Source organism: Mus caroli, unplaced genomic scaffold (assembly GCF_978045245.1).
Source record: "Mus caroli unplaced genomic scaffold, Mus_caroli_1 scaffold_13, whole genome shotgun sequence".
In the NCBI taxonomy this organism is placed as follows: Eukaryota; Metazoa; Chordata; class Mammalia; order Rodentia; family Muridae; genus Mus; species Mus caroli.
In genome coordinates this window covers 116,777,982-116,787,657 of record NW_028227268.1, presented here as the reverse complement: position 1 = coordinate 116,787,657, position 9,676 = coordinate 116,777,982, and the positions used below count along the sequence as shown (strand labels likewise).

At 48.4% G+C, this 9,676-nt stretch overlaps 1 protein-coding gene across 1 annotated transcript; it reads right to left on the bottom strand.

The window, feature by feature from the left end:
• Positions 1 to 1,207: 1,207 nt before the first annotated feature.
• Positions 1,208 to 8,614, bottom strand: LOC110306104 (whey acidic protein). Its single transcript, XM_085829314.1, has 5 exons — positions 8,365 to 8,614; positions 3,560 to 3,630; positions 2,867 to 3,001; positions 2,390 to 2,551; positions 1,208 to 1,312 (listed from the first exon to the last, which is right to left on the bottom strand). The coding sequence occupies exons 1-5, from the start codon at positions 8,388 to 8,390 to the stop codon at positions 1,302 to 1,304; spliced, it is 405 nt and encodes a 134-aa protein (XP_085685440.1). The 5' UTR covers positions 8,391 to 8,614; the 3' UTR covers positions 1,208 to 1,301.
• Between the last annotated feature and the right edge of the window lie 1,062 nt (positions 8,615 to 9,676).

The window sequence follows — 9,676 nt, the reverse complement described above, 5'->3', positions numbered from 1 at the left end:
ATGTGAATCTGGGCTGATTGTCAGCATTGGCAGGAGCTGTGCGTCTGAGTGGGGCACACATGCCTTGCTGGAGAGCCTATACGATGCTGGCTGGGAGCTGTGTCGGTGCATGGCTGACCTTACCCTGCGCACTCGATTACTACGCCTTGCTTCCTCCATGCTTCCACTTAAGCTAAGGCTTCAAGGCCTTGACTCCCAATGCTGGCTAGTCTTCCATCAACTTGACATAAAACTAGTTATATGGGTGGATGGAACCTTAATTGAAGAAATGCTTCCTTAAGATCCAGCTGTAAGGGGCTGGAGAGATGGCTCAGTGGTTAAGAGCTCTGACTGCTCTTCTGAAGGTCTTGAGTTCAAATCTCAGCAACCACATGGTGGCTCACAACCATCCGTAATGAGATCTGATGCCCTCTTCTGGTGTGTCTGAAGACAGCTACAGTGGACTTACATATAGTAAATCAATAAGTTTAAAAAAGAAAAAAGATCCATCTGTAAGACTTTTTTTTTTAAAAACTAGTTATTGATTGGGGCGGGAGGAGCCCACTGTGGACAGTGTCATCCCTGGGCTGCAGAGACCACAGTCTTGGGTTTTATAAGAGAGCAGGCTGAGCAAGCCAGGGGAAGCAACCCAGTAAGTAGCATCTTCCATGGCCTCTGCATCAGCTCCGGCCTCCAGGTTCCTGCCCTGTGTGAGTTCCTGTCCTGACTTCCTTCAGCGATGAGCGACATGAATGTATAAACCAAATAAATCTTTTCCTCCCCAGCTTGCTTTTTTGGTCATGGTGTTTCATTGCAGCAATGGAAACCCCAATTAAGACAAGTCCCTTGTACCCACACTCAGCTTCTGTTCTGTCTGGGGCTGGGGCTGGTCATACCTTGGAAGGATTCAGACGCAGACGATGCTCATTTCTCTGGAGCCAGGTGAAGACCTTTCCCGGTCCTGAGGTCTACCTTGGTCCCACAGTCTGGATGGAGTTTGGCTGTAGCTCAGCAAGCCTGAGTCAGCATCCCACCCTCCCATGCTTGCTCCTCACTACTGGGAAATCACCTGTGGCTGTCTTGCCACCCTGGAGATCCTAGGGTAATGCAGGCCTGTGCCTGCTTTGTCGTTCCTTCAGGAGCTCAGGACAGACAGACAGACAGACAGACAGAGACATAAAGCCAAATAGATTTTTATTAGCAGCAGATTGACAGCATTATGTTCTCTCTGGATCCAGGAGTGAAGGTTCTTGCTGTATAGGCTTGGGCTGGTCACTCCTGACAGGCAGGGATCCCAGGGCAGGCTGCTCACTGAAGGGTTATCACTGTAGGGCTATGGATGGGGATGAGAGGAGGGAGGTTACCTCTGCTTCTCGCCCAGTCAGACCCCGCATTCCAGGGACCTGAAGGCTGGAGACCTCTATTGGCTTTGCAGGTGAGCATGTACAATTCCTTTTTTTTTTTTTTTTTTAAGATTTATTTATTTATTTTTATGTATATGAGTACACTGTAGTTGCACAGTTGTTGAGCCTTCATGTAGTTGTTGGGAATTGTATTTAGGACCTCTACTCACTCCAGTCAACCCTGCTTGCTCTGGTCGGCCCCGCTCGCTCAGTCCCTGCTCGCTCCAGCCCAAAGATTTATTTATTTATTTTTTATTTTTATTTCTTTTTTGGATTTTCAAGACAGGGTTTCTCTGTATAGCCCTGGCTGTCCTGGAACTCACTCTGTAGACTAGGTTGGCCTCGAACTCAGAGAATCTGCCTGCCTCTGCCTCCCAAGTGCTGGGATCAAAGGTGTGCGCCACCACTGCTCAGCGATTTATTTTTATACATAAGTACACTGTAGCTGTCTTCAGATGCACCAGAAGAGGTCGTCAGATCTCATTACAGATGGTTGTGAGCCACCATGTGGTTGCTGGAATTTGAACCCAGGAGGACCTTTGGAAGAGCAGTCCGTGCTCTTACCTGCTGAGCCATCTCTCCAGCCCAATTCTTTACAGTGCCCCCCATCACCCATAGACAGGTCGGTGAGACACGCCCGCCTGCAGGGGGCGCCCAGGTGGACATGGGCAGCCGGATGTGAGCTCACGTTCTTAACTTTGAGCGCGTCACTGTTTGCTCAGGTTCAATGCCTAAGGCCCCACGTGGCCCATAGACTCATCAGGACTAGTTCTGAGTGCTGGTCTGTTCTCTCAGGTTCATTGTTCACTGACATTCACTTCTACAGTGAGGGGCCACAGAAAGTCCCCACAGGCTTGCAGGATTGGCTAGGACATTCTCCTCCTACCCTGGGACCTAGTCCTGGGCTGGTCTCACATTGTATCTGCTCTTGGATCTGATGCAGGGTAAGGTGGGGGCCAGAGGAGATTCAGGGAGAAGTGGGGGTCCAGGGTTTTGAGGCTGCATACCTGGCACTGGGGGTGTACATTTCATGACACAGTCGACGTTGCAGCATTTCATGTTGCCAGAACACTCATGGTCGCTGAAGCATTCTATCTTCTTTGGGCATGGCCCAGCAGTGATCATTTGGAGTAGATTCCAAGGGCAGAAGCCAGCTTTTGGAACGCCAACTGGGGAGAGATGGTCATCTTACCACCCAAAGCCCTTTCATGCCCCAGTTTTGCTGAGTGCATTTTACTGAACTCATGACTGAAAAGCCCCCATTTCACGAATGGGGCATTTGTTGAAGTCTGTCTTATGATCAGGCAGCGCACTTGGAAGCTCAAGACCCCAGGGGCTAGGATGGGCAGCAGGCTGCAGGGAGGGTCTGACAGGCAAGTGGGGTTCACAGAGTTGGTGTGTGGGTAAAGGGCTATGTGTCCTCTCCAGGCAGACTCTTGACCCTGCTGGCTCCTCCCCACCACCGGGATTGGGCGGGGACTTACTGTTGACAGGAGTTTTGCAGGTCCTACCACAGGAACCGGGACAGCACATGGCATTCTGGGCACACTCCTCGTTGGTTTGGCAGTTGATACACTCTGTGCCCTCAATGGGGCTGGCTTCTGGGGACATGAACTGAACTGCACAAAAGACGTGGAGGTAAATGGGGGCCTAGCCGTCACCCTCACTTCTAAGGCTTCTCAGAAGAAGGCATGGAGACGTGGATAGAAGCTACAAAAAGTCAAGCCTTTGAGGAGCCTGAAAGGTGAACAAACCAAACCAAACCAAACCAAACCAAACCAAACCAAACCAAACCAAACCAAACTAAGAAAACCAGAAAACCTGCCAGAATGAGAAAGCAGCTGTGAGAGTTAGGAAGCATATCATGGGCTCATGGTCCTGGGCAGAACATTAGGCCACGGGCTCATCATTATAGGTAGAACATTAAGAATCTGACCAGAAGTGACCAGGGCCTGAGGGTAACTCCCATCAACCTGTCTCTCAGCCTGAACATTTTCACCCAGGTCCCTGGCTGTACAGCTTGTGTGGGACAGGCCCCTACTTCCTGCCACCCTTGGATTCTCCTCTAGGGGTGTCCTTTTGTTCCTTGCCTCCTCAGCATAGACAGCTGGGATCAGTATGTGTGAGTGTGGTTCTCCAAGCCACACCCGGCAGTAAGGTGAGTAACTGGGGCTTACCTGAGTTGAAGACTTGTTCCTCTAGGTTCCGAGCGAGGGCCACCTCCAGGGCCAGCAGGCCAAGAACGAGGCTGATGAGGCAACGCATGGTACCGGTGTCAGGCAAGTGACTGATGGCCGTCTGAGTGTCTGGGATGCATTTAAAGGACCCACAGGAGGAAGACTTTGGGGGAGGGGGAACAGGCTGGCACAGCCCTAGATGGGCTACAACACTTCCTTCTTGGCCACACAGAGAAAGCAGGCCCAGGCTGCCAGGAACATGGGCCAAAATGGAGGCCATTTTTAAAAAGTCCTTTGTAAGGGTGGTCATTTTTTCCCCCCACTTAAAAAGTAATACTTGTTTATTATGAAAGCAAAGTAAATTAAGGAGCAGAAAAAGAAGAAATAGGATCAGTAACAAATGTGACAAGTGTCACTTTGAGTGGTTGGGCTGGAACCCTTCACAGACAAAGGAAATTCTGAGCTCCAAATTTGTACAGTCACATAGAAAACAAGACAGGAGGTTTCGAGCAAGGCTCGAGTCGGGGCTACATCCGAGGGTGACTTCTTCTCCTGGTGCTTTTCTGGAGTTTTCTAAAAATTCTTCCAAGAGTGTGGAGGCGCTTACTCCTTGTAGAGAGCGTAGGGCATACATTGAAAAGGAGCTGCCTGTTCAGGGCACATTGGAAGGCCACTTCCCAGAAGGGCCCATAGTGTGCCAAGGGTGTCATGGGCAGGAAGAGATGTCCTGCTGGGCACCGTGCCCCATTGCTCTCGGGACATTTCCTTGATTTCTCTTGCAAGGAAGGGGATGGAATGACCCAGAGTGGCTATGCGCTTACTGACTGTCAGCACCAGCCTGAGATGCAGGCCGTACTCCTTTGTCTTCACTGGTGGCCCATGAGCTCTTTGAATACGAAGTCTCAGGGGAAGCCCTCTCAGGCTGTAACCTTGATATTTCCTTTCATGCCAGCCCCAAAGGAAAGCTGTGCCTCTTGCTTGTCCTCTGAGCCCCCAGACCTTGGCAACCACCTCTCTGCTCTGTTTCTACATTTGTCTATTCCAGGTGTCTCATGAGTTCTGGCAGCCTGTTGAGTGTGAGCATGCTTTTAGGTTTAATTGCCCCGTGGAAGTTGCCGGTGCTTCAGTTCCGTGTGTGGGCCAGTGTTCCACAGCATGCCCACAGACGTTTGTTGTTCCATCTAAGGCAGTCAGTCATCCCCATCTAAGGCAGTCAGTCACCCCCATCTAAGGCAGTCGTCATCCCCATCCCCACTGCCATGCTTGTGTTAGTCAAGACTAAGTCATACCTATGCTCTGCCAATGCTCTGCTTCTACCCCTGTTCCCATTTCCGCCTTTGCTGGAACAGAAGGAGGGCCACCAGGAAAGGGCTGGCTAGGGTTGCTTGGCTGCTTGAGTTTCCCAGAAGGCCCTGTGTCTTAGGAGCCAGAGCTCTGTTCTCTCTGCATCTTGCTGGGGCCCAAGCACTCTGTGTCCTATGCCCACTGGCTGTTATTCTTGCCTATGTACCACTGTCCTGCTGTACTTACAGACACAGGCTCAAAGGAGAAACCGCTGAAATTTCAGGCTGATGAGCGCAGTTGTAAACACAGGTGACTATATATGGGTTGCTGACACAAAGCCAGCAGATTTCCCAGATCTTCTTCCTTCTCCCTCTTCCAGCTCTCTCTCTTTCTTTCTTTCTTTCTTTCTTTCTTTCTTTCTTTCTTTCTTTCTTTCTTTCTTTCTTTCTTTCTTTCTTTCTTTCTTCCTTCCTTCCTTCCTTCCTTCCTTCCTTCCTTCCTAAAGATTTATTTATTATATGTAAGTTCACTGTAGCTGTCTTCAGACACACCAGAAGAGGGCATCAGATCTCCTTACAGATGGTTGTGAGCCACATATGGTTGCTGGGATTTGAACTCAGGACCTTCGGAAGAGCAGTCAGTGCTCTTAACTGCTGAGCCATCTCTCCAGCCTCTTTCAGCTCTTTCTTGGTTGTTTCCATGGATCTCCTTCCCAGTTGTGCTCAAGACTGATAGTGAGATTCTGCTGCTACCCCCTGCTTCTCGAAGTGGTTTGGCCCCTCTTGGTCCATGCCTAGGTCCTCAGCCTCTTGAAACTCTAGGCCACACACACACACACACACACACACACACACACACACACACACACACAAAAGAAAGAAAGAAAGAAAGAAAGAAAGAAAGAAAGAAAGAAAGAAAGAAAGAAAAGAAACTCTAGGCTCCTGCTTGAGGCCCTTCTCCCCGTTCCCCATCTGCCTGTGAACACCTTTGGATGTGTATCCTGTGTGTGATGGGTAGCTGTGACCTGAGTCTCTGTTGTGTAACCCCTTTCCTTTTTTTTTTTTTTTTTTTGGTTTTTCAAGACAGGGTTTCTCTGTGTAGCCCTGGCTGTCCTGGAACTCACTCTGTAGACCAGGCTGGCCTCGAACTCAGAAATCCACCTGCCTCTGCCTCCCGAGTGCTGGGATTAAAGGTGTGCGCCACCACTACTCGGCTGTATAACCCCTCTCCGTGCTCTGCACTCAGTGGCAGGGCTCTGGACTCCTCCCGCCCTGTTTTAGCAGTGAAAGAATTCTAGCTTCAGAGAGGACAGGAACCGGCAGACAGGTTGAGCTCACCCTGTGGTCGGCAGAAGGCCAGGGGCGCCTCAACTCCACCATCTTGCTTCAGCTTATGTTTGTGTGTGTGAGTGTGTGTATATGTATGTGCATGTATGTGAGTGTGTACAAGTATATATGAGTGTATACAAGTGTTTGTATATGTGACTGTGTGTATGCTATGAGTGTAAGTACAAGTGTGTGTGAGCACATGTGTATATACGTAAGATCAGGTCTCTCCAGTTCCTCTTATACTCTTTCAGAGCCACAGGAGGAGAGAGTTGAACCTCCTGGAAGGGAAGTGGCTTGCCTCAGGCTTCAGCTCCAGCAACCTCGTTCCTCGAGTTTTGTTTTTTGTTTTTGTTTGTTTGTTTGTTTGTTTTTACCATTTTTGGAGATAATCAAGACAGGTTCAAACATGGACACATAGTTCAGCTTTTAGGAAGATAACTTCTCTTTTTCTTCCCCTCTACTTAGAGGTATCTTGGAAACTCATCCCTCTATTGACACACAGATACACTGTTGGATGGCTGGTTGATTTGCATAGCATTATGGATGCTACCATGTATTTCCTGGCCTATCCAGAAAATTTAGATTGTTCCTGATTCCTTATTTTATTTTACTTTATTTTATTATATTTTACATGTAGTGCTTGAATGTTTTGTCTGCCTGCCTGTATTTTTGTGTACCATGTCATGTATGCCTGGTGCCTATGGAGGCCAGAAGAGGGCATCTGACTCTCTAGGAGTGGAGTTCTGGGTGTTTGTGATCCACCATGCAGGGGTTGGGAATCGATGCTGGGTCCTCTGCAAGTATAGCAAGCTCTTTGCTCTGACCCATCTCAGTGCCTGATTTGTTACTGTTACAAATGTATACTGAGGCCAAAAGGGCTCTGCAGGGTTCAAATACAGAAGCAACATTGTTGAGAAGCAGGTTTCATGTTTTGCCCATGTGGCCGGTCCTGTCTAGGATTCTCCCAGGAAACTGTCCCAATTTTGGACTCCCGCTGGCACAGATGGCCAGGAGTCCATCTCCTCAACACCAGCCATTAAGCACACTCATCGTGTCCATTTGAATAGACTGATAGTTGAAGATGCAGGCGCCACTATTACTTCATTGTTTATTTATTAGTAGTATGTCTATAGTGTGTGTGTGTGTACAGAGAGGTGAGTGAATGTACAGCATGTGTGCTATGGTGTGTGCGTTTGAGTGTGTGTGTGTGAGTGTGAGTATGTGTGTGTATGTGTGAGTGTGAGTACGTGTGTGTGAGTGTGTGTGTTTGTGAGTACGTGAGTGTGTGTGATTACGTGTGTGTGAGTGTGTGTGAGTGTGTATGTGTGAGTGTTTGTGAGTATGTGTGTGTATGTGTGAGTGTGTATGTGTGAGTGTGTATGTGTATGTATGTGTGTGTGTGTGAGTGTGTATGTGTGTGTATGTGTGAGTGTGTGTGTGAATATGTGTGTGTGTTTGTGAGTACGTGTGTGTATGTGTGAGTGTGTATGTGTGTGTATGTGTGAGTGTGTGTGAGTATGTGTGAGTGTGTATGTGTGTGTATGTGTGAGTGTGAGTACGTGAGTGTGTGTGATTACGTGTGTGTGAGTGTGTGAGTGTGTATGTGTGAGTGTTTGTGAGTATGTGTGTGTATGTGTGAGTGTGTATGTGTGTGTATGTGTGTGTATGTGTGTGTGAGTGTTTGTGAGTACGTGTGTGTATGTATGTGTGTGTGTGTATGTGTGAGTGTGTATGTGTGTGTATGTGTGAGTGTGTGTGTGTGCGTGTGGAGGTCAGAGGAAAACTTTCAGGGGCTGGTTCTCTCCTTCTCCTGTGGGCTCCAGTGATCAAAGTAAGACATGTGAGGCTTGTATGACAAATACTTTTATCTGCTCAGCGTCTAACCAGCCCACTAATACTAATGCACTATTTTTACTTTATGTGTATGTGTGTTTTGCCTGTGTATATGTCTGTGTATATGTGATGTCAAAAGAGGGCATCAGATCTTCTGGAACTGGAGTTACAGATGGCTGTGAGCTGCCATGTGGGAACAGGGAGATGAAAGAGCAGCCAGTGCTCTTTAATACTGAACCATTCCCTCCCTGCCCCATTGCTTTTTTAAGTCATGGTTTTAACATATAAAGGAGTAGAAATAGTAAACAAACAAACCAACAAAAAACCCCAAAACAAACAAACAAACAAACAACCACCCACCTTTCAGTGCCAGTGCCTGGATTCATAGTTGAAAGCCTCGGTCCTGAGCCAGAGCCACTGCCTGTGCTGCCACAATTAACCCTGGAGGTTCTGTCCTTAAATACTTTTGTATGGGGCTGGGAGACCAAGGGTCATCCCTACGTATAAAATTCTCCTGTGTGTTAACAACGGTCCAGTGCTGCTCCTGCTCATGGGCTAGGCACTGGGTCAGACTAGTCTTTTCCTCTGGCCTCTATAGGAGAGGTGCAATCCCTCCCTCAGGCTACCCTGCACCACAGCTCCCCAGTCCCTCCTCTTTTCCTGTCCTTTCAGTCCCAAGGCCCCTAGGCTGAGCTGCCCTGGGGATTCGCCCTTGTCTCCACTCTACTTCAGGTGAGTCATTTGCTCCCATGCCCCAAGCTCCCTGCAAATCGAGGGAGCAACAGCATCTTTCACACTGGACCAGACTGGGGATTAAAAACATAATGAGAAAGAGTAAGAGCGCTTTCAAGCAGGGAAGGTCTCCCACCGATGGCGGTATAAATAGCTTGGAAAGATAATCTCTGGTCAGGCATGGTGGCACAAGCCATCCCTTGGAAGGCAGAGTTTGAGGCCAGCCTGATCTGCAGAGTAAGTTCCAGAACAGCCAAGGACTACATGGAGAGAGAGAATAATACATATGTGTGTGTGTATCTATGTGTATATGTATGTGTATATGCATATATGTATCTGGCTAGGGCTGCAGGTCAGTAGTAGAGCTTTTTTTTTTTTTTTTTTAATATTTTATTTATTTATTTATTATATGTAAGTACACTGTAGCTGTCTTCAGATGCACCAGAAGAGGGCGTCAGATCTCATTTCAGGTGGTTGTGAGCCACCATGTGGTTGCTGGGATTTGAACTCTGGACCTTTGGAAGAGCAGTCGGGTGCTCTTACCCACTGAGCCATCTTACCAGCCCGAGCTTTTGCCTAGCATGTATGAAGAAAACACCCTGGATTCATTCTCTCTCTCTCTCTCTCTCTGGAAGAACAGTCAGTGCTCTTAACCACTAACCCATCTCTCCAGCCCAAGGCTACTGCCATTTTGAAGCATTTTCTCAGCTTCTAAAGAATCAGTCTTAGAGCGTTGCGTGGTGGCTCACACCTTTGATCCCAGCAGTAGAAGTCAAAGGCAGACAGATCTGTGGGTTCCAGGCCAGCTTGGTTTATGTAGTGAGCTCTAGGCCAGTGAGGGCTACATCACACCGGTTTTAGGGGCAACTGTGGGACATGAGCCAGAACCCTTCCTCTCTGCACGCGGTGTGGACAGAGGGGGGAACAGAAGTCTGTGCTT